Below are 25,920 nucleotides of genomic sequence, written 5' to 3' on the forward strand. Positions count from 1 at the left end.
CAGTTACGTGAGCTTTGGCAAAAAAGTAGGTATGGTTCATCCATATATAACAGGACACATTAAAGAGGCCCAAAGAATATTAAAACTTTGGGTGTAAGGAATCACTCGAGCAGGTATGTTGTCACTTGAGAATGCACACGTAGCAGGTTACAAGTATATAATATACACACGGAGAATGTTCGCGGCTAGCCGAGAAAGAGATGTGTGGGAATAGTTACGTAATAAAAATACCTACTTAGAATTAGTAGGACACAACGCGACTTTATCGCGTGTATGTGTACACCACGTGTTTGTACTGAGTGTGACAGTCGTAGAAACGCAGCTTAGCGGTCGTTTGTCTGCTTGTGTGGATACGTCTTGTTGTCGCTCTCTACATAATACCCTCGGCCTGTCACGCGATAAAATATAAAAAAGCCCTACGCGAGTAGTGTCCACGGATGTATACGCAAAAGAAGACGGGAGTAAGTGCTTGGTGCGAAAAGTTTTCCGAGAAGCGCGAGCAGAGATTTTTTTTTTTCCAAAATGAAATTTCTTTCCGTAGCGGTTGCGGTGCGATTGCACTAACTTTGCGGATTAGGTTTGTGCCGTGCGGCTTGGCCATTTTCTTGAATCGTCGGGGGAATCCACTTTTCCCCCTCCTTGGTCTGTTGACATTTTTTTCGGGGCTCCCACATTCGCGACGACGAAATTTCCGCTGCCCTTGTTTTTCTCCGTCGAGAGAACCGAACAAATTTCACAGACATACTTTTTTACATGTATACAGCTAAAAAAAAAAAAAAAAAAAAAAAAAAATAGTGAAACTCATCAAAAACCCAGAACCAATCAAAGCAACGGGAATGTACATTATTCAGTGCTGTGGCGCACATTTATCCTCCCAGCCCCTCCGCCCCATCGAAAAGAGCTAGCAAACGCACTATTCTTCGAATCGCTCACTTTAATATACAGTTCACTTGGCAGCCCCGACTCTCTCGGTGCCCATAGAGCGGAAAACTGCTTCTTTAAAATCGATCTCAATAAATACATAGCACGCGGTTCGATGAAAAAAAAAAAAAAAAAAAAAAAAAAAAAATCCAACCAAGGGAAAGAAAAACTCGTTCCTCCTGAACAACAACAATAATAGTAATAGCAACAACAACACTTTGCCCACCCGTGCTGATCGATATTCCGCGTGAATAAATGCAATAGCCCGATGAAATAACAAATCGAGCCGTTTTTCCATCGGCCGAAGCTCCTCTCTTCGGTTTCTTCCTTTAAAGCTCGGCCCACCGCTGTTTTTCAACGAAAGGTTTTTTATCGATGACTCGCCTGTTAGCCTCGTTAATTGAACCAAAGAAAGAGAGAGAGAGAGAGTCGGGCCATTTTACGGAAACTCGATCCTTTTGGATTCTCTGCATCCGACCGCGCGCGTCTCTTATTATTACCATTACCTTTGTCGTTAAGCGAGCGCTTCAGCAGCATGTGTGTAAGTACGCCGAGGAGGAGCGACGATTTTTCTCGTTACGTAAAAATGAACGAGCGACACTTCGATCTGCGTTACGTCGGTCCAGCTGACGTTGGCCGGTGACGTTCGCGTCCAGATCAAGAGATCCACGGGGGGCTTTTTTTATTATGCGCGATACACTCTTCGTTTATCTGTGAAACAAAGTCTCGTTCCCGCGGGAAAATTCAATACCTCCGGCGAGCCGAAAATAGGTACTATGCGCGCGTTACTCGGTCGCGATCATCCCTAGCACTGAAATCCAGAAATAGGCGAAAAAGAGAAAAAGAGAACGAAAAAACCAACACCGAATATACACGAGAGGCAAGGCTGCGAGAGTGGGAATTGCTAGGGCTGCTAAGCCTCGTAGCGCCGAGAGCAACGCTACAGCCGACCGGATAGTCGCGGATCTTCGCTTTAAATCCACCTGATGATTGAACTTGCGCGCTCGTTTGCTCCGTTATGTGTCCCTCGTTTTTCGCGACCGCGATCACGAGGACTGGGTTAAAAAAAATTTTTTTTTCATCATTTGTTGAAACCACACTTGGCTCTCTTATGCGCTAATGCTTCGGTCTGTTGAGCTATGGAGATTTCGGAGCTCTGGTACTAAAAAAAAAATTTAATAAAAAAAAAACTCATCTTTGTGATTAGCATTGATAAGGATAAAAAATGTATCGACAAAGAAACCGGATGAATAAACGAAACATAGTTAACTCTCTTGTCTAAAATATAAATGATTCAAATTCGTAGTTTAATTTTGAAAACGATGCTACCTTGACTAATCATCGCACAAATAAAATGCACCTAACTATGATCGCTAATATCGAGTGTACTAAATATATCAGACGAAAATCGGTAATAAAAGTGGTAAAAAAGCGCGCAGCATAAAAATTAGCAAATTGAAGGGACATATTGTGCAAGAAATGCGTTAATGCGTAACGCGTGTACACGCACGTGTACGCGCAGGCGAACGCCACATGGATGTAATTGCAAGCATATATATACGAAATACGTGCGATGCAGGGCTGTTTCACCACCAGCTCGGCTGCATTAATTGATTATTAGAGCGACGCGCCGATCGCGAGCTTCGTTATTCCCGTCTCTTGCTTTTTACTCTTCCTCCTCCTCTTCTTTCTCGCGCTACTACTGGATTAATTTATAGACGCGCGTCTCTGCTGGCGCTTTGCGGATTCTCCTCTGGTCAACGTCGTTGGAAATATAGTTCGACACGAGAGCGATTTAGAGGCATCGTTCGGTCGTGGTTGTATGTATTTTACGAGGTAACGTTTGGACGAACGACACGTGGGGTTCACAGTGGTTTTTCTCGCTTATTTTTTGTACTGATAAACTTCTCTTGTTGATGGCTAGGTAGAGTATTTTATTTCAGACTCGCTGACAGCTGATGATTTATATGTTTAGGTAAACAACAAGATTTAGTTAGCTAAGAGTTTGCAATGGAAAATATGATGTTTGTTAATTTACTAATGACCGTCAAACGAATAATTACAGGTAATGTGGAGATGGTTAATTTCGACATATTGTTAAGAGATTAATATTATATAGGGGAGAAAAACCAATTTGTTGCTTTCCAACAACTAGGCAGTTTTGAAAATCATGTTATTTTTAATTGATAACTTTAGCTAACAAGTTTGTATTTTCGATTTAACATATTTCATATGTGCCTGTCGTACAAGATAAACATGTACTTATCGATCTAATAAATAAATAGTAATTTTTTTCTTTAAAATTTGGTCAAATATTAATTCTATCCTTGTACTTCTTTGTATTCTTTATGACTACATTATGTACAGAGAAAAAAAACCATATCTTCACAATCAACGACAAGTAAAACTGGTTTTAGGCAGTTTTTTGGTTAAACCAGATACGATACAATTCTTTCAAACTAGGGTTCAATCAATACTTGACGTTCGTCGAACAAAAAGTCGACTTGAAAAAAATGTTGTTATATTAGGGCAAAGAAAAAAGGGAAGGTGTTAAACATGCACTGAAAAAATGCTTGTTGGTTATGTTTACTACAAAAGAGTGATTTTAAAAATTGGTTTTTCATGATATTAAGTACACTGTGACTTAATTTGTGAGCCAAAAAATGTTAGTATCAATTATTTATCAAATGACAACAGTAACTACAATCACCACGTAATAATACAAGAGTAATAACAAGTATGAAACAAACGAATGCTATGCATATATTATGATGCACAATGACCATTTTTTTGGTGGTGATTATAGTTTTTTTTTTTTTTTTTTTTTTTTTTATTCATCATCGCCCGTAGGCTCAATTATTTACTATAAAATAGTTTTAAAATCCTGAGACTTATTTCGTCATAGCTAGTTTACGTTCCGATTGATAGTGTACACTAAGTCATACCTAAATCTAACACACTGTATTAAAAAAATATTATCAGAGAAAAATATTTTTATGCACCTAGAAAAAATTTAGACATAAAATGACGACTACAGTACTTAAAATTAACGTACGACATAGCAAATAAGTTACAAAAATTATAACCTTTGTGAAGTCATACTTTTGTCTCCCGAATTTTTATGCACTTTACCTTCAACAGTTTTTTTGTCGTGCGAAATAACATCAAATATATTATGACCAATATTAAATCACTCGATAATCTATCTGACGCACCCCTAATTAATTAATGTGTATTCTAATATATTTTTTTTGTTGCACGATATCCTCTTATTTTTGAAGCATGAATTAACTATGCAGTTTAATACATTTTTATTAAATCATATAATAAATAAAACCATTAAAAACTGTGACACAGCTCTAAACATGTCAAGTCATTTTTCCCGTTTATATTTTTCATGTAAAATCAAACACAGTCTCAAGTTCTACTGGCAATTGCATGCTTGGAGTTTTGTTAATCGTCCACTAATTGTTATATCTAATAGATGCGAACAAAAACGTATGTACATTTATAAAAGTGATGAAAAACAAAGTACGTCGTGTTGGAAGTAAAACTATGTTATTTCATTAAGGGCAAAAGGCATTCCGAGATGTTGCAACATTCCAAAAATCCAAAATACCACGCATGGTATTATTCAAACAGCAATTCATGATTGATAAACAAATGCAATGGATGCACGATAAAAAACAAAAACAAAAACGTGAAAGCACGTATTATGCCATTTTTCAGTAAAACAAAAAAAAAAACAAAAAAAATCAAATGGGAAATAAAAGAAAATTTTTAAACAAATTCATTGAAAAATGAAAAAGACGTGATTGCAGATGTCGAGAAAAAAAAATAAAAGAAAAAAAATCATGGAAGGTGTGAATGATAATAGTAATAAAAAGAAATTACACAAAAAAACAGAGAGAAGAGAATTGCTATGTAAGGATTTACCCATCATTTTTGGCTCGATCATATATTTGCCTGTTCATGTACCCGTTGTGGGCAACTCTCGGCAGTTTCAACTCAACAAACACAGACGACGAGGGCGATGACGACGACGACGACGACGACGACGACGACGAGGAGGTGCACAGCGGCGTTAAGGGCGCCGTGGCAGACAACAGGCCCAATCAATGTTTGGTTTTTAAAAAAATTTTATTTCTCTTTTCTCGCTTTGAGTGCGTTATATAAATAAATATATTTCCCGTTTGTGCGTATTGAAGCAGAGGCGCAGGAGTGTGCGCGTTTTTTTCTACATAGTAACAACAACAACAACAACAACAACAGAAGACTGCAAGTGCAGCATTTTCTTTTTTTTTTTTTTTTTTTTTTTTTTTTTTTTTTTCTTTTGTGGGGCAAGGAGCGAGAGAAGAGAGAAGCTGTTCTTTTTTTAATTTTGTTATTCGCTTGTGCCGTTTGTCCGCTGGATACGTGTGTTCTCTCGGATGACCAACACCGAAATTGGCCTAATTATCGAGTGCCACCTACGGAAGAGAGAATAAAGGCTACGATGACCATCGATTTGCTCGACTCTGAGGGTTGGGAAAGGGGTGGTTTGATGATGGTGTGATGGCGGTGTCGTGAAAGAGGGTTTTGGGATTAGCAGCAGGCCAATATAGCGCTATCTTTTTATTTATTTATTAGTAATTCTTTTTTTTTTTGTCTAACTTGCATTAATAACAAATTTTTTTTAATTTGTAAAAAATCACGTTAACGTCTAACGGATACATGATCATAATTTTGTTTTAATAATTCCTAAACTTGTGAATTTTTATGCAATCTAACTCTAACCTAATTTCTCTACTTGTAAGAAACGTGTGAGTGATGTTCAAACACATTCATATTTTTAAATCTAATTTTATGCAAATACACGCAAATACACATTGAGAATGCAAGTATTCCATGCAGCTTGGATCGTCTGACACTTGCATAATATAATAGAAAACTAATTGTAATAATAAATTGGATTTTATGTACATATATATTACAATCAAAGCAAACAAAAAGTTTGTTTTGTAATCACATGAAATATTCTTTTTAAACTCTACCAGTGTTGACCTTCAAATGAATCATCAACTTTTTCAATTTCACTAATAGAACTTTTATAAATCACTTTTAAATGTATTAATTTAAATAGTAAAAATGTGGCGTTATAAGGAACTGCTACCAGTAAAAACGAATCCATTAATAAAGCAGACAATGATTAATATTCTTGTTGAGAAAAAGTTCGCAAATTTTATTATCATATATATTTTTAAAGCTCTGTTTTTAAAATTCTGTTTACTTTCAAGTCACCTAATAAATACTAAGTAAATGTTATTGATAGATTAGTAATACAAAAATAATAAAAAGGAACGTGTTGAAGAAAAAAAAAATAAAGAAAACAAAATATTTCGTTCCTTCAACACAAAGCTATCACCATCACACTTTGAAAAACTTCTAACACTCTATGGAATTAGTAACTCATTCCGTTGAAGATGCATCGACCAAAGTTATCTAGAAAATAAAATCAATAATACTCCACTTGCATTGATTACAAAATTAATTGCACTACAACAACGCGTGAAAAAAGACTTTCACAAACAATTTATGAAAAAAAAAAAGATTAAATAAAAATAAGTAAAAGCAAAGGCACAACCACCTCTAATGGTTTGTTTAATTGATCCAGTGAAGAGAATAAATTGCAGTTTCGTAAAAAAAGTGACATGTACAAAAAAATTAAACAGAGAGCTGAAAGAAAGAAACAAACAGCGTATAGTCGGCATTGAAGGGCCTTCGATTCTTCTCTAGGTCTGCTCTTTTTTTTTTGGCTACAACTCCCTTCTTTTTACAAATTTATCAGTGCTACTGCAATAGAACCAATTGTTTGTCCATAAAACAAACAACTCTGTTGGGAAACTGAGGGAAGCTTGAAGAAATGATTGCAGGTAAAACTGCGTGATCTGCTGAGCCAGTCCAAGTATGTGGATAGAGAGCGAGATGGAGAGAGGCTAAAACATTTTTTTTTAATTGCGCAGTATGAAGAGTTAATTAGAGGGACTTTAATTTAGAAAATTTTAGAGTACAGAAAAGTAAGTTGTCTATGATAATTTTACGAAAAATCGTTAAAAAAAATTTGTAAACCAAAAAACTAGGATCGTTCGTTTGTTGAATAAACTAATAATGATTTAAAAAATAAGATAAAAACAGTACAAACTTGCTCAACCGTTGTGAATAAATCGAACGAAAAAGAAGGGGTAAGCGTAAAATTTAGGTCAACAGTAAGACCAAGCTGTATAAACGTATGTAACGTTACAGACCCTCAGCCGGTATACAGCAGCACATCTCCCCCAGTGCCCGCCGCCTCGGATTTCACTCGTCGCAAAGTAAGAAAAAATAAAATAAAAAAAATAACTATCCAAAAATTCTCCCCGACTAATTTGAGTGTACGTTCGAATTCCCCGCCTCGGTCCTCCTCGACTTGGCAGACACTCGTGGAATGCGCTGCGGACGAGACGAGGGATCGACACCGCATACATTAACGTTGTATACACGTACATATAAGTACACGCGCGAGCCACCTAACTCCATCCACTCCCCCGACTTTTTGCCCTCGAGATATGGGATTGGTGAGATTACGTTTTTTTCGACGTTTGCAAGGGTAAACGCTGTTGCGTCGGGCTGGGTTGTAGGGGGCGAGGCTTTTTTTTTCGGTCCACCGGATTGAATTTGTAAGCGGGGAAAATTCATGCCAGCGTCTCGGGACTTTTTCCAAGTTTTGATGCATGCACGCGAGTTTTTCGCTGGAATGCAAGTTTGAAATTTCCGAGGTGGACGGGGAGGAAAATTTGCTGCTCGAGGACTCGTTTGATTTTTCATTTAATCAAATTAAATCAGTTTTGCGTAAGAGAAATGGTAGTACAATTAACGATAAACTCGATGTATATAACCTTGCGATGAAAGTGTGAAGCACAACCTGTTGTTGTTGTTGCCCATACATTCATGAAAAGTCTACAGAAGTGCTCCTTCCTAATTTTCTTTGAAAACTTCTACACAATGTTGGCGCACATTGACGTCATTAGCAAGAGTTGGAAACAATCCGCGGAGGAAGAAGCTCGGATACCTCACTCGTTATGTCATCTTTCATGAGGGTGACTAATTTTTTACGAATGGTTCTCTCAGCAGCATAACAGGTTTTAATTTTCCAATGGTAAAGTTCGTAAATTAGGTTCAATTTTTAAGTGGCACAAGGCCTAGTCAAACTGTTACAAACAGTTGAAATTTTTTATCAAAAAGTATCCAAGAAAACTGGGATGCGTCGATGTAGATATTAGAGCTTTGTAAATATTTTTAAGTTTCAAAACATGATTTTATAATTTTTTCTGATGCAACTACTTTGAAATATTTTATTTTTTACATGATCATTGATAAATTTAAACAAAAAGGATTGAATAGTTTTATCAAAATAATTTGTAATTCATAAGGTCCACCAAAATCGATTTTAAGTTAATGCCGTCATCTAAAACCGATCAACCTTACAAAAAGCAATAAGAGGATCTTCTCCCGTATAGGTAGGAAAATCTCAAGTCTAGGATCAATACCACGCGCGACTTGACGGCAATCCAAAATCGAGGAACGTAAAATATTTATACTTAGCGGGCCAATTTACCGAAAAAATATGTCATTGCACTTCAATGATGGGTACGAGCACCTGGTCGCAAAATTTGATGAGAAAAAATAAAAAGTGGGAGGAAAGGAATACATAAGAGTGTAAAAAAAACTGTCTGATAAATGTGGGCACGAACTGTAATACATTTTATATACAACAGAGCGGCAGCTACACCAGGACGCATCTATTTTGCTCCACTGGAAATTGGATTTTAAAGCGATACCCTATCGTTTGGACGCATAAATCACCGTAATTAGTAGCATGGGATTAGAGCTAGAGTTAAATTGTGCGGAAATTTACTTAGTCTTAGCGATGAAGAAGTTAAAAAATGCGAAATAATGTAAACCATACGTTTAACTTTATTATACGTGTTTTGCAATAAATTTTTAAGTAAGAATTGAGTACCTTATATTCTCTTATAAAGCACGTTTAAAAATCTAAAGTTGAGGCAATGGCGGATACCTCCCGAGCTAATCGACTGAATTTCACCGCAGTCCATTCAAGCGATGCATTGCCATGGTGGACGTAAATTGCGCGCTCGAATTCGAAACGCAAGGCAAGCAATTGTATCAACACGAGCTTCTCTAATATCAATTTTATCGGGGCAGCGCTTCCAGACCAGTTAAAGTGTAAAATCGAATTCTTTGCCCCTCCTCCCATCTACATTTACGTAACCGAATATCCACCTCTGTATATAATATACACGTAGATATATAGAAGTGCAAACTGATTCGGCAACGAGATACTACCACACTATTTGCCACAAACGACAAAAGACATCGAAAATAGATGAAATTAACGATCAGCGTCGAGGCCAATGACGTCGTTTACTTACTCGTCGCAACAGTTGTGCACAGTAAACGATCACGTAACGGAGAGCAAGAAAAGAAGAAACAACACAGACAAGTAGGTGTAGGGGTGCTGTCTGTGTAGGAGACGTTGATATCGGTGCACTGTGATTGCCGGCCAATATCGTAGCTTCAGCACTAGTTTTATGACGTGTACACAGAGAGAGAGCTTTTCTCGGTGCAATTGTTAGAGGCGCGTTGGCGTGCCCATGCATTGACGATAGCGATTATCGGAGAAAGAGGAGGGGCGTGTTCTTTGGGAGGGAGGTTCTTTGAACTTGTTCGAGGGAAAAGTAGAGCTTGGCTGAGGTTACGTAACGCGATAGCCCACACACACACACTGCGTGCGAGCTTGCAACGCATTCCACTCTCTCTTCTTGTTGTCGTTCCACTTTCTTTTTTTTTTTTTTTTTTTTTATACTCCTGTATTCGTGTTTTTCTTTACAAAGCAAGTTTTTCGTTTGTGTTTTCTTGCACCGAGAGTTCATGCACATTTTTTAGCTCTTATTACACATTGATCTATGACGTTATAGATATTTGGACAATGAACGAATTCCAGAGGGGGGAGAGAAGATTACATTGTTACATATTCAACAGAGGCGCAAACAAGAGACACGTGTATATGTCATATAGACATACAGCTTGTAGGATTTAAAAAATTTTTTTAATAGTCTATTTGTGTATGAGGCAGATTGTATAGTAGACAACAGACGGATGTATATATAGATCAGATACATGTGTAAACTTGGATGAAACGATACAATCCTGTTTTGTATAAAAAATGTAGAACAATTTAAAGATAATATATTAATGATATGACTGTTTCAAGCTCGTGGTGGCGTTGCCTATGATTCAAATGATGTTAACGGAAGGTTGAAATAAAACAAAAATGCTTGTAGTTTACTATAAAAATGTCATGTACGGAAAATACTCGTGATTATTTATAATTAAATAACAATTTTTTTTTTTTTTTTAAGTAGATACATTCTTTTTTTCGTCTTTGTTCTTTCCAGTATTCATATTTTAGTTGAAATAGAAAAATAGGATCAGGTATTCCTTTGCTCGATTTTTCGGTGCAGGTGCACTGGAGTGGGAAAAACGATACAAAAATTTTAACTGATTTCAGGATTGAAGCTATCATCCCTCTCTTCCAACCCTCCCAAAAAAACTCTGCCAAAACGACTAGTTATAACAAAACAAGAGCTTCAAATCTCCCGTATAAATAAACTGACTTTCTTTTACCAAATACTTGTGTATTTTGTTTATCCACTCTTCCACGTCAACTAAACTTTTTCTCACGTTTTTCCAGCTCTCCTCCCTTCCTTCTTTTCCATCGCAACTAGCTTCCACTCCACACCTTCGTTATATTGTCTCTGTATTTCTCTCTTTCTATGCGTTCTCATTCGAAGGATAAAGATCAAAAGAGCGCTCGCGAGGAGGGGGGAGACACTTGCTTTTCTCTGCCTTCTAATTGCCTTGTCGCAAATTCTATGCTCTATACAACATACAGTAAGCAAGAGAAAATAATCGAAGAGAGAAAACGAGAGGAATAGATGCACAGCACAGCGGCGATTGTCTTTCTGCACGGGGCTGAGCGCTCAAAAGTAGGGTATAATGCATAACACAACTATCGTGAGTACTGAACTAAATTTTCTTATTTTTTTAATTCGTTTTTCAAGTTTTTGTTTCAGTGAACTACATGAATGCAGTACTTATTTTTATAGAGCTTCGTTCTTCCTATGGGTCTGTCAACTTCCTTGTTACCTGAGAAATTGTGTGTCTTTGTACTCATGTCATGTTTAAAGAACTTCGTTCTTACCGTGGGTCCCATGACCCATTTATACCCCCTGGTTTGTTTATTTTTTATTTTTTATTTTTTCCCTGAGTACCTTTTTAATTAATTGTATGCAGAACAGCCGGGATACGTAGTGGAGGACGGTATTTTGGAAAAAATGTGTCCAAGTTGTTTATTTATAAGCCAACGAAAATAAATACGTTGGTCGGTTGAATTCCTGCCCGACGCGGCGACGACCTGCAGAAAAGAGTCGGAGAGAGAGAAACGCAAAGAAAAGAAAAAGAGGAGGAAGCTCGCAAACGGCGTCTCTCAAAGCCGATGATCGAGCGAATGATCAAAATACGACGATCCATCGGGAGAGTGATCATCTGATATATTTTTCTAAATTTTCTTCCTCTCTCTAATCTTTACAACGACGGCTATCAGTCGCGCGAAATTAGGAGAATTTCCATGCGTTTGGCTCGCTTTTTCCTTTTGTTCGTCGCGCGACTTGGCGACCATCACGTACTGTGTACAGTTTTGCACTCACATATAAATGTAAATGTATAACGCCCAGAGGCGTATAAACTAACACGAGCTGACGTAACAGCTGCAGCCAAGAGACGGCGATTCATTACGTTGTATAGACATAGACGAGGAGGAACTTGTTGAATAAGTTACAAAAATAATCGCGCGCAGCGGGAAAGGAAGCGAGACAAGCTCAAAAAAAGAGGAGGTGAAGGATCTCGGAAAAAAAACCAACCACGTTATTTGCGGATGAAAAAAAAAAAAAAAGGTTGGCTATCTAGAAACGTTTGACGAGTATATACCTGTGAGCGCGGCACGCGTACTTGTAAGAGAGGAATAATCTGGTTAAAAAGTGTGTTGATCGAAGCGGGGCGCGTGTCTACATGGAGTCTTAAGAGCTTACTGCACCGTACTTGAACGGAGTTTTTACCACCTATTTGACTCGTTGAAAAAAAAAAAAAAAAAAAAGAGAGAGAGAGACCAGGGTGTAAATGAATAAAGTTGGAGCGCACCGAAGGAGAAATCAATTGCATGGCTTTTATTGGTCACAAGCATCAGAAAGGCAAACAAGGAGACGCGTTTTTCTTGCTTCCGTTTCTATTGGTTTTTCATCCCCCCCACGCATGGCCGGCTTGCCAAGGCTGCCGCTCATCTCTGCCCCGCTCTCGTAAAACACACAAACCTCACCTCTCTCGTAGCCATACGAAATTAGATTTATCTCGCTAACCGACGTGTACCTATACGTGTAAGCATATCGAGTATGAAAATGTCCGTTCGAGCGATACCGTGTAGGGTTTAAGTCACCATCGCGAGTAGGGCGAGCGGAAATTGTTTAACTCTACGATTGACCGTGATCGAATTACCCTCGCTTTAAAATTGAAAGAAAAACTGCAGTACCTACTTCGATGGGAAAAGTGTTGGTGGTGAGACATTGGAAAATTTTCCAACGGTTGGCGTTTAAAGAGCCAATCGTACCTACTACCATCTTTACCAGCAAAGGAAAGCAAGCAAGAGAGAGGGAGCAAAAAAAGTTGGACGTACAATTAATAGGGACGCGTTAGAAAGAAAAACCCAACCTCCGGTGCGTGTAGTACAGACACGCCCCTGCGTTTACCAATTCAAGTATAATATTATGACGTAGCGTGCGAAGCGGAGGAGCTGTTATTTATTGATAACTGAACGTGGAAATTCTGCGACAAAAAAATTTTTTTTTCAATTTACTTGCGTTGTTGTTGACGATCTTTTGGCGAAATGAAAAATTTAATCTGACGAGCGGAGTAAGAACGAACCCCAAAAGCGTGGTTCTGGACGACGAAGAAAAACGAGCCTAATAATCGAATCGATAAGTATACATGCACTCCTTCCTCCCCCCGTACATTTTCGAGCACAAGCTTACTGGCGGACGCCCCAGAGTCACGGATGACTGCTAAAATAGACTCGTGAAGCAACGCTCTTGTTCATTCATATCAGTGGCGTACCCTCTGCGTATTTTCTGATCATACGTGCAGGAGGGAGTGAAAAAAAGGCCAATAGAGAGAAAGATAGAGAGGGTCTCTTCTTCCCTCTCGTCGCACTTTCTCTCTCGACGCGTATTGATTTACCGTCACCGCCACCAAGCGTTCGGTTCACTATACTCGCCGGCGCGGTGGTGGCAGATTACGGAGAGCCGAGCAGGCACTTCTCCTCCTCTCTCATTCCCTGTAAGTGGGTATATACACGTTAAGCACTTCCCCCGTCAATTTTTAATTCGGCCCAAAGTTAAGTATACGCCACCACGAAGAAAAAAAAAAAAAAAAAAAAATCCATACCATCTCTCTCGCGGGTTACGCTTCCTGCCCTTTGCTTGGGTTGACGGCGGTACCAGTAACGGGGATGCCAGGAAATGCATATATACATACGTACCGCGAGCCACTGATACATACGAGTATATTTTTATTTCCCTCATGTAGCGATCCCCCCCCCCCGGTGTTCTTCTTCCAAGTTCGTATCGGCTCGGGAGGGTTAATATAATATCTGCCCGTGCTCAACTTTTTAACCTAATTAACTGTGGGTAAAAGCAAGGGGAGAATGCCGCCGTGTATGGTTTTTTTCCGCTTCTCAAGTCGACCTTTCGTTATTCTGCGAGTTGGTGTTTTTTATGTTTATGGCACGATGGGCCTTGCCATATGTTTTACTTAATTTTATTTAGGATAACAAGGAGACTATGTATATTAATGTTAAAATGATAAAAAAAAAAAAAAAAAAAAAACATGATTTTTAACAAAATTAGCAAGCCTTTTTTTTTAAGAGAAAATATTGGTTATAAAAGTTGAAGAATCTCCCTTGATAAGTTTAAACGTTTTGGATGTGCGCTAAGAGCCTGCACTTACTTCCTGCGCCCACGGACGAGTCGAGCGTGTGTTATGCAATTATTTGGAAAATACTCGACAAAATTGCCAGGGAAGTAAAATGATAATAACGTCTCACTCAAACAAACGAGTTGAGACCTAGAGGATATTTCTCAACTCGATTGAAAATGCATTGACTTAAAATACTTTCCACTATAGTATAAAACCACCTTTATCCGCAACAACTCCACCTCTTGCATTTCGCAACTAGAACTGTATGAATAATCACAGGGTTGCAAATGTATTTCTCAAGAAATCAGCACGACAAAACTCGCTCTCCTTTTCATTGGCCTACAACCATCGAGGGGACACGACTTTTTGTCCCAGTGGTAAGAAAATTTTCAAACAAGTAGTCTCACGGAGCACCGGATATCGTATTCCCTTGGCGCGAAGGTTATTGCATCGAAAAATTGTACTCTCGAGAGCAAAGGAACAGAAGAAGAAGAAAAAGCAGATTCACAGTGTACGCACACTTCTGCAATATTGTATAGACAAAAATAAAGCCCGGTACGCGAGCGTGGGGTGGGGGAGACGTCAAAGAGACGACGAACTCACGCCGAAAGGTCACGAGAGCTCGAAAGGTGAAGATGAGTAGCGAGCGATGCAGCTGCCAGTACGAGTGGAACATGAAAATCTTTTTTAATACCTGCAGTGTGTACGGGCAAGTCGAGCTTTTCATCAGACGGGGGAAATGTAAAAACAATGCTGTGTTTTATTTCACGCTTTTTTTCTTTTTTGTATTTTTACGAGGAGCTCGTTAACGGGTCGGAACATTTAATCTGCAAAGTACTATGTTTGTGGTTGACTTTAAATAGCTAAAAACTGAGAATTTTTTTTTACTCACTAATTATGCGCATTCAAGTGTTTTAAACGTGTAATGATTGTATTCAATTTTTAAATGTAAGATGTCGTGAATACGTTAAGAGACCATAATTTGCGTTGCGATTGTTGTCTTTCATATCAATCAGGTCAATCAACACGTACACGAGTTTAAGGATAAAAAGGATAAAAATGAGAAATTCCTATGTACTCATGCTTCCCCAAGCTACACCTCTTTTAAACGCACAAGCAGCAGCAAAGCTTTCAGGAGCAAACAGTTTTGCAGACTCGCTACTGCATGAAAATGTAATGAAAACCTCGTGGTGGTCTCCTCCCTCTCCCTCTTCCGAGTCTCGAGAACGACAGGGCTACGGTGCAGCGCCTCTCGAATGAAGTGTGTGTGCTAGCACATTTGCAGACTACTACCTTCGGGCGTACACTCTTGCCATTCGTTATTGTACTACTACAAACGCGAGTGTTTCTTTTCGATGTATCTTTTTACCTTGGCAAATAGAAATACTGAGAGTGATGTTTATATTTATATTTGTATGATTGTTAACGCAAGTCTCGAACGAGTCAGTTACCTATGTTTACAGAAAACGCTTTTTACAAAATTTCTCTTGTTTAATGAATAAGAGTGTTACAACAACAATCACCTTTTACGTGGAATTTTATATATTTTTTCTATAATTTCCACTGTATTATTACTTTCTTCATTAAACGTTATAGGTATTGTCTTTTGTTATTGTACTCATGATTATAATATTTCGAGGTAGGTATATTTACTGCATTATTTAATACTGAGGACGTACGTAGTGAGCTTCAGTCTACAAATTTTCAGTGTTTACAGTTTAGAAGCATCATAAAAAAAAGCTTTTACCATTAAAAATAGTTTATGCAACGCTTTGGAAATTGAAAATGGAAAAGTTTTTGACAGAAGAGCCGTTTACAACGGCATTTTAAGATCGTACATAAAAGTTGATCGACAGTTAATAATAATACGTATAGTAATTTAAAACCAAACCGAAGAATGTTTCCAATAACTTGGCCAGAGGAAGAGCTCCACCCCACGAGGAAGATGCAATCACGATTCGCGGCTGTATATCGTAACGCGATTAATTGAAGATGGCGAGGAGGGAGCATCAAGTGCGCACTCATCTGAAAGCGTCTCTGCCACCAGTACCACCACCACAAACTCCTCCTCCTCCCCCTGTACCTGGAGCTCAAATGGCTGTGTAATCGTGGCTTTGCTGCTCTTAGACGCCCGCAAATAACGTGATAAGCTGGAATGCATTGCCGCTGCTGCTTTCCTTTTTTTTACTTCGATGAATAATGGCATGTACTATTCTCGTCCCCCATCAATCGAAACGAGGGCTTGCAATTTTTGCTTCTCATAATAGATGCCGATAAACTGCCAAGAATTTTCACTGATAAAAGTACGAACGTTTCATTGGAAAACTAAAGATACGCGCTTCAAATGATTATTAATTATAAATATACGACGCAAACTATACGCGTCTGTCTCAGTGCTTTTATGTGACAAAATACAAATTTGTCCATAGCTTCAGATATGTTTATAGATTAAATTCGTCAATTAACTTTCATGCCACTGCTACTGATACTACTCTTTGGAATCCATTAATTATTGTACAACCGTATCAAATCATCGTAATCAAACATTGAATATCGGTTTAATCGAGAATACATTAGCGTCATTTGCATTGTCGAGAGTGAAGGAGAAATATTTCAATAGCGGTTTAGCAATTCAAACCAGATTCGGGTTTAATACGTTTCACTTCTTCGTGATGAAAAGTTCAAAGTAAAAAATTCAAGTGAGCTCGTTCTATCAATGTCTAATCACAAAAGGTCGAAGATAAAGTAGTTTGAAAGCTCATTTAAATGTGTCATCAATTGTGGTTTTAATTTTTGTTGCTACCATGTCCTTTTAAAATAAAATTTAAAAAATAACTGCGGGCTATTTAAATCTGTGCTTTCTTCCATTATCTGCTTGATTTTTAATCACCCCTAAAATTATTGCTTAAAAGATCGTAGACTCGCGATTAGGGTGCAGTAAAAGATATAAATCACCTTAAGAAAGAAAAGAACATGGAATAACTTACAAATATGGTATGGAAAAAGCTGCTGCTTTTCATGTATGGTTTAACTCAAAGTTCTGTTGGAAACGTAGTTAAGCTTCTCTCATTTAAGCTTTGTGTCAGTACTTAGGTAGTCAAAGTTTTTCTCAGTAAATTTAACCCTGCATGATCTTTCGATTTCATCATACCACTGCATTTAGGCGACCAGATGACAGGCATTTCACCCAGATACGAGGAAATTGGACGCACGTGTGTGCACGTAACACCCAAGCTCGTGAAAAACTTTGACGTGGTTTTAATTTTCAAAGCATGTCACGCGCGGCAGCTTTAACCCTCTTTTGTAACCTTTTTAGAGCATACGTGTTCTTCTTTTCCCTTGGTGATGAAAAATTCTATCGAACGAACCTTTTACTGAATTTTGGATTGGAAAAAGCTTTCAGGGCAATTCTTGCTGATACCGATTTATGCCAGAAAATATTTAACCCATCCCGAACGTTTACAGTAAGAACTACCAAAGTACTAAAGTGAATTATTATAGTGAAAAAATAAAGAGAAAAACCACATCTTCATCAAAAAATTTTTCCAAGCAGCTTCAAACTCCCTTTGGATCAAGATAAATATATATATTACACAAGTCCCGAAGCCATATTATACATATTATGTTGTATACATGTATCACCAGAGCAACTTTTGGGCGTCGAAGTCGAGAGTTAAGGAGTGTTGCGCATGATGAGAGGAGAAAGATCAAACGCGAATCATATGTCCCGCGAGAAGTCCTTTGCGACAAGAAAGCCACACCCCATACTGTCCTTCCTAACCCGTTCCAACACATCCACGTACATAAACATGCACAAACGGCAGCAGCGATAACGATGTTTTAAGTTCGACGCAACAGCGTGAACCCAATTATGCAAAATTACCGTGTCATGCGGTGTACCAGGCTGTGGTACATAAACGTATACTCCCATAAACGTTGACGTGAGATGAAGGAGTGTGGTGTGGTGGCTTCAAGCTCTCTCTCTCTCTCAAGGAGTGAAGAAGTTTAAAGGTAACGACACGATCAGCAATGATTGTAAGTACTTACTCGTGTACAAAGTAGTTACAGAGAAGAAGGAAAGATTAGAAGAGGAGGCGGAATGCAGGTCAAAGGGAGTGTTTAAAGACATTGGCAAATTAAATGAAAAAAAAAACTGCTTATTCCAGTCAGACAGCAGTTGTTTAAAAGTGGCGTGCCAACTTCATGGAATTGTTGTTTAAAGGTACACAGGTACGTCCGTTTCAACGTAAACGCAACAGCAAAAGGGTCTCCCTTTTGTTTAATCTTTATCGGTTGGGTCCTTTGATTAATATTCAAGTGGACATTGAAATTTTACCATAGTCCTCTGGTCGATTTCCTTTTGTCTTCGCAAGGACTATGGGAGTTTGTACTTGGAATGACGTCGATAACACACCTGCGCCATAACAGTAACAAAACCACAGGGCATTACTACAGCTGCTGCTACGACTATACTGGCTTCTCTATCGCACGTAACAACCAAACCAGAGGAAAGCAGCGATAAACAACCAAACGACTTTTCCTAGTTGATGACATCTGTTTGGACTTGGTTTGGTAACCCCACTACTCTGTATGGACGACAACAAACATCCAGCTTCCCCTTTCTCTGACAAAGGTAGAGGTGTCATTTTTATTATCAATCGAATAATGGATTAGGTGTCGAATAATAGCTTCGCAGGGGAAAACGAAAAAAGTGCGCGTGAAACAGCAGCGCTGACAGTGCCCATTCGACCAGCACACGAACTGAACACACAATGAATTCACCGGGGTGAGTTTAAAAGAGACGAAACATTTGTGAGCTTGCAATGCACCCATATGCGCGAACACGTGTCTACGTGCACGGATGTATACTAATACGTACGCGGAGCTAGGAAGAAGAGAACAAAAGAGCCGGCGAGCAACACAATACACACATAGAACGTCGCGAGCGTCCGCTTATTGTCAGCAGTCACGGTAATATATACGTATAAAAGGCGTACGCGTGCATTTATACATATACATAGTTTGTACGTTACAAGCATGTGAGGAGGGAAATCGAAACACTTGTGTATGTTTCGTCACTATTAACTTTTAAAACTGATGCTGATGAACCTACCGTGCGGGATGATGGCATTGCGATGGCCAAAGCTTCATATACACGTAGAATTGAAAACGAATCACTTGAGAATCTTTCACGAACCAGGAAAGAATTGGACTTACCCTATACCTACAGATTTATAATGACGTCAGTAGCTGTGCAAGGTTTTCGTTGGGGATCAGTTGATCAGGTGGTTACAACACGCAATTAGAATTGTTACTGCTGCCTACTTATGCCCACGTTGTGAGATATTGCAGTGACATTAAGTGATACATTTTTATTGGAAAATAGGTAATGATTTTTTCGTGTTCCTTTTTTGTACTTAGACCTTGTTTTACTTATAGTATACACGTGTATCGAAGTTTAAACTGGAACGTTAATGCGCGGAAAAAAAGGGGTGCAAAATGAATAAAAATAAGTGGATTGAAGTTTAAAATAAAGTTGCAACGAAAATAGATTAGAAATCGATGTTGAGGAGCTCATATAATTAAAGAGAAAAATGTGCAGATATCAAGTCAAAAATAAACTAGTCGTTCATCTACTAACGAAACTCACATAAACGATGTAACGATGAATAGTAACGGATGAAAAAATTGAAATAAAAAAAAAAAATTATTATTGAAATACCAGACCACAATGTCGCTTCAAATAATCTTCACTCAACAACACGGCCATTATCTTTTTTATTAAGGTCAACGAGATTTATTACGACCCACCCACCCGATCATTGGTACTGTAACCATTCATAAATTAGGTTTTTTGTGTTTACCCGACGCGCATCAGCCAATTATATCCGTACCACTTCAAACACAACGGAAATCAAACTCGTCCAATCATCTGAAACTTCAATTTGTGCAATGTAACACCGATCGATCATACTTTATTCTGGCTCTCTACGTCTTCTTTTTCACTTTCAATCTAGCTGAGTAAACAAAAATATTTCATTTCAATTTTCTCCTAGAAAATATACACGAGAAAGGAGAGCGGTCGTAACTCGGTTGGTTAGGAGCTAATCTGAGGTACGGCTGCTCTAGTGGGGCAAGGGTTTGATTTCCGATCAGATCAACTTCTTAAAAGATGACTCTTTCTGCAGAGATTTATTCTAGAGTCATGCACCTCGGAGCGACTTGGGGGTGGACTCCATGTGGGCCTTGGGAGGTGGTGATGGGCCACCTCGGAAGGTTAGGATAATGACTTAGAGGTAAGGATGGTTTAATTGGGTAATGGTAGATGGGATGAGGGGTTACTCGTTGGGTTTAGGATCAACACCCTCCACACAGTGGTGGTATAGGGTGTGTTGGTAAAAATTATTAAAGTGATATACAGGTAGAAGAAATACAATAGATAAACAAATTAATAAATAAAGAGAGAAAGGTCAGCCACCCTTAACGCATTATACGACGAGATGCACCAGCCAATGATCGCTGCGACAAAAGCCTTGCAAGAAATTAAAAGTTTGTGGAAATTAACTCCCTTCGGAAGCCGACTTTCCAGAATTCAGCATTTTCCAATTGCACTGTCGCAACTTATTTACCCTTTACTCAAGAAAATCTCGTTTTAAGGTCAAAAATCTTGTCAACTGACGATGAAACATGAGATGTCTCTGGCCGACGCAAAGAAAACAAGAAAAAGTTTTTTTTTTTTTTTTCTAACCCCCGCACCATCGAGAGTAAGAGAGTTATTTTTGAAATTACCTACACGAGCGTTGTATTTTCACGGATAAAAGATGTGTGGTGTGAGGGGGCACGCGAAATATAGAAGCAGGAAGGAAGAGCGCGGTGTTTGAGAGGTATCTCCAAAAAGGAGGCTGGTCCATAGTTGTGGGTAGTATTAAACGCCGTGGAAAGACGGAGGGAGGGTAAGAAGAGATGGAAGCGAAGAAAGAGAGAAAAAGAAGGGAAAGAAGAAAGTAGAGAGGGGTAATTGTAGAAAGCAGAAGAGGGCGAGAGAGGAAAAAAAAAAACAACAAGCGAGCCAGCAGTAGCAGCAGCATCAGAAGGAATCGAGAGCGAGAGAATGGACTGGAGGGAACGAAGGAGGAAGAGAGGTGAGATGAGCGCGCGCATGGGGGGAAGCGAACGAGAGGGAGAAGGCGAATGTGTCTACTCTCTACAGGCAAGCGGGCGCTCGTTCTTCGCCGGCATTCTGGATCAATACTCCCATCCGGCAGCAGCGGCACTGCTTTTCTCCCTATACTTGCTCTCTTCCTCTGGATAAGGTTCTCTTTCTGGTCTCTGGCTACTACTATCGTGATCATGCTTGTGACTCAACAATGAATTGAGAAACAAAGAGAGAAAGAAAAATTAAAAAATTGCTTTCCTCCACTGTGACACCTATAGCTACAACCACGCAAATCCTCCAGAAGGAAGCTAGCCGACCACCTTGGACGAAACTTCGTCTGCTAGTCTGACTCCCTCTCTTCTACCACTACAAAGTTGATTTCCACATCCCTAGAGAAAGAGAAGGAGAGTTGTGTTTATGTTTCAACACACACCAGTATTCGCGACAATTAGCGCGAAGATTTAATTTTTTTTTAATTCTTCGTTTTTGTGTTTACAGCTTACAAAATTTTTGTTTTTTACTACGAACAGATGCACCAGTGGTAACTTTGGTATTCCATACTTGTGGGAAAAAAAGGTAAAAAATTAAATGTACCTTCATATCTATGCAGTGCAGTTTTTTTAGTATAAACATTATGTCAAGTACAGGAATTCCGTGTAGTAGTTGCAGTGTTTTCTTCAGCTTGAGTGACAAGATCCAGCAATAGCTCAGAGCAATAGAAAGAGGAAAGAGAAGAGAAAACTTGTCACAGTTTCAACTAAAGCTGCAAGAGCTTAAACTTTTCGACATTATTTCATTACTATTACAATATACTTATCAAACTGACAAAAACATTTCGATCGAAGGAAAAAAAACTGTCTAAAAAAAAGAAAGGAATGAGAAAGTGGTAACCACTTATATAAACTTTGTTAAAGCCCCAAGTAACCAGGAGAATGAATAAATCATCAATTTCCGTTCGAAATGTTATATACTTTGTCAGGCACAGAATTTTCTTCCCTCTGTATTTTTCTTCTTTTTTTTTTTTTTTAATGAACCTAAAGTCATTTTTATAGCCATTGCATCGGAAGTAACGCAGAAAAATGGGAATTACGGTAGTCGCACCGTCACGCACGCCTTTTGCCAAAGAACCTGTACTATGTGTCATGAGATGTGTCACCCCCGCCCCCCCCCCCTACACAAACACGTACTGTACGTATCAGCTGTGTAGATATGCGTGATCTCGTGTCTCGGAGCGTATAGAAAATAGAAGTAGCCAAGAGAAGAAGAGGACACACGCTGCAAGTGATAGGAAAAAAAAGATGAAAAGAGCCAAGAAAACTTACTCTCGGCTTTACTCACGGAGACATCGAACCCGATTCTCTCCAACTTTTCTTCTTGTTTTGCTCTCTATTTTCTTATAAATTTATTGCTTCGTCTCCTAGAACGAAACACACGCACAAGCACTCGCTTTCGCCTAACTCATACACATCCTCACAGACTGGCAAAGTTTTTGGGCTGGACCAAAAGAATCCTTGAACTTTAGTTCAGAGATATATCAGAGTTTGCTAAAAGAATTAGTGGTGTTGAATCAACATTATGTATATGTGTATATGACTCAAAGGTGTTTTTCTACATTGAAAAAAGGCTATTATTAATTCGATTAGTTTACAACTGAGAGTGAAAAACAGCAGCAGAATACCCTATTTTGAGAACAACCCATCTAATTTAACGCAAAACCATAAGCACCACCACCTCGTCATCTATACGTCCTTTTATTACACGGTGCTAAAGAGCTTCCCCCTTTGCTAATCCCTGCGAGCATACTAATGAGAATTTCGGAAGTGGGCCGTTCTTCCTGAAAGGATCAAGTCCTCCGAGGTAGTTTGGATCCAGCCAGCTGTGCGCGCCGGGTCTTGGCACGTATCTTGCCTTCATCTGACTCTTTCGCTCCGTAGTGATGCTTTAAGAACGATTCGCTCGCTCTTTTGGCGTAACTTAACGACGTTTTCTTACGGATCGGCAGAGAAGACTCCGAAGAAATCAGCTTTATGATGAACTTTCAAATGACATTTAGATAGAGTTTAGCGTAAACAAGGGCAAATGTGATTTGATTAAGTGATGGTATTATTATCATTAAAAATTATTAAAAACAGTAATAATAATGATAATGAACCTAAGTCGTGGCCATCCATCCCTTTTAATAAGGATTCCTTGCATGTTCGTCTTCCATATCACAGCAGCGGCAGTAGAAACAGACTCTTACGCAAGCGTAACCCCACCTCCAGAGATATTGCATATTCATCGTGTCTATGGCGTTTCCGCAATTTATGCCACAGTATACCCTCGTCGTCGTCATCGTTAGACAAATGCATCCTGCATATTCTTAACAGCGCTAAAAATGTTTCGGTCATTCTCTTTGGAATTTCGATTTAGTACTAAATAAACAATTTTCACCTAAACGATCCTTTTCGTAAAAACGTACCCCACTGCCTATTCAACTGTGTTAAGGTAATACATTTAATAAGGTTCTATTGTATGAATAATAACAAACAATGATACAAGTAAAATCGAAATGTTTTGTTGTTGATTATTGTTTTGACGAGTGTAAACATTTTAGGTAGGGTTGTTGATAGAATTACTTCATAAAAGCTAAAAGTAAAGTCTTATAGCGCTCGAATTTGATCCAATGTGAAGTGGTAACGAGATATTTTCTTGCACATGATTAATAGCTTCATATCGAAGGTCATGACTTGACTCGTCTTTTTTAAACTAGGAAGTATTGATATAAACCTCTTAAAGCATGTAGTTAAAATTGCTATTCTTTTTTTTCACAAAAAATATCAACGTACGTTTTTCAACGTTTGTCAAACAATAAAATCAATCTTTCATCGTCTCTTCAACCAGCTTTATCGAGTTTTTACAAGGACGCTGTAAAGTGCACAGTAACATTTTTTCATAGATTTGATAGAAAGTTTTACGTCCTAAAGTGTTTTAAACCAACATTAGAGCTTGACATAGTTGACAATTTGATAAATTCTCAAATATGTAGAAATTTTAGTCACGTAATTAAAGTTGCACTTCGTTGTTTACGTTACAAGACTTGAATCATAAAGTGCTCATTCAAGATTGTACTTTAGCGACGTTAATTTTTCTTTATTACAAGCGAAACTGACTTGGTAACTGCGATTCAGTTCTTTTGAGTCAAGGTTTAAATTATGACGACAATCCCTTGGGTAATTCTTTTTTTTTTCTCATCAAACACCGAGCCAAACGCCTTACCTCTGATGATTGAATATTTGAAAGTATGTTTATAACACATGTCTTTTTCATGCACAAACGAAATAGAGGTAACGAGAAATATAGCTGCTGATTGGGTCTTTCACCTTTACAGACCTGCGAATAAAATAAAGCCTCAGAAAAACGAGAAACAATCATATTTGATGCGTGTATATGTACAACACGTACGCGGACAAAAATGTTACGTAAAGCTCTTCTTCACTTACTTACGCGCGAGTGATGCACATATTGCGATACGAGAGGGAGGGGGAGGCACGGACGTGTTTTTGTGCCACTGCCGTTGTAGTAGTGTGCGAGAGACGTAGAGTTCGCGGGTCGCGGTATTAATTGTGTCGCAGTTTGCATAGCAGCTGCATTTGCGTACACAGTCTAATCGGCCATTCGGCAGCACGTCGGCGCCGTTTAATTGAAACTCTCTGATACACACGCGCAGTGAATCGGGTTTATTTCCCATAGCTTTTGCTTTTGCACAATAAAGATCGGATGCACGAGTAGGAAAAAAATGTTTCACGCCCTTCAACAATTTTCATTTATTTTCACACATGACATATATTACACTATCGTTTAGTTCGATGAAATGGGTGCGTACGCGTGTTAAGAATGTTGGTGTGACGTACATCGTATGTGTATACGCGACGTGTGCAATGCAAATTTACTCGATCACGCGAGTATTCGACTGCCATTGTGTATACGTTCAGTTCTGCGCTCTGTCCGTGAGGGTTGAATAATCGAATGAATCTGACGATTGATCAATTTATATTTTACCCAATTTCGAAAATTGTAAACAGCGTTTGAACAAAAAAACCTTGTAATGATATAATATTCTACCATGATTAGGACAAAATGTACAAATTATCATATGGATCGTAAAGGCGTCAAACAAACAAGAGTGTACGTTATCGTTGATATACTCGATTTCCTTTTCACACCCATACTATCACGTGAAAGAGCAATTATCCATGTCTCTTACCAAACGATGATAATTCTCTCTGCCCACAATTCCAAATTCGTCTCCACGCGCACACTTGCGTACAACATGAAATATGTCATGCTAGTCATCGTCGTCGTCAACCCCATGGAGAAGCATCAGCATCATCAGCAACGAAGGGATGGGGGAAAGTAACCGTGGGGGTGGAGAATCGGAGCACATATAGTGCACGTGGAACTTCACCACGCATACGTGATGCCATCAGCCCTACGAACTGTGACAGCAGCGCGACATTGCCCCCCCCCCGCCCCGCTTCTGTCCCTCTCTTTCTACATAGCGTGGAGTGCATCGAGTGCAGTGCCTACATGCCGCACAATTTACGTATGGGCTCTCTCTCGGCCGGCTTGATGGCTGCTGGTGGTGTTTCGTGAGGGCTTGAGAGTTTTGCGCCCTGTTAGTTCCATCTACTCCTTCTCCCCTACCGTATACTATACTACTTCGTCAGCCTTAGATTCTC

General features: G+C 38.9%; 1 protein-coding gene across 5 annotated transcripts in view; it reads right to left on the minus strand.

The window, feature by feature from the left end:
- Positions 1 to 25,920, minus strand: part of wdb (serine/threonine-protein phosphatase regulatory subunit widerborst) — a 48,504-nt gene that overhangs the window by 6,979 nt on the left and 15,605 nt on the right. Inside the window, exon 2 of one of the 5 annotated variants that reach the window (XM_089591604.1) lies at positions 4,858 to 5,390. The exons of 3 other annotated variants lie outside the window; for them this stretch is intronic. In XM_089591604.1, the coding sequence (XP_089447730.1) occupies positions 4,858 to 4,879 (22 nt within the window). In that variant the 5' untranslated portion in view covers positions 4,880 to 5,390. Of the gene's footprint in view, positions 1 to 4,857; positions 5,412 to 25,920 lie in introns of all 5 variants that reach the window. One more of the 5 variants, XM_089591605.1, reaches the window with a different exon arrangement.

Source organism: Copidosoma floridanum, unplaced genomic scaffold (assembly GCF_036245765.1).
Source record: "Copidosoma floridanum isolate Cflo_tuat_1 unplaced genomic scaffold, Cflo_Japanese_pri ptg000013l, whole genome shotgun sequence".
Lineage (NCBI taxonomy): Eukaryota > Metazoa > Arthropoda > Insecta > Hymenoptera > Encyrtidae > Copidosoma > Copidosoma floridanum.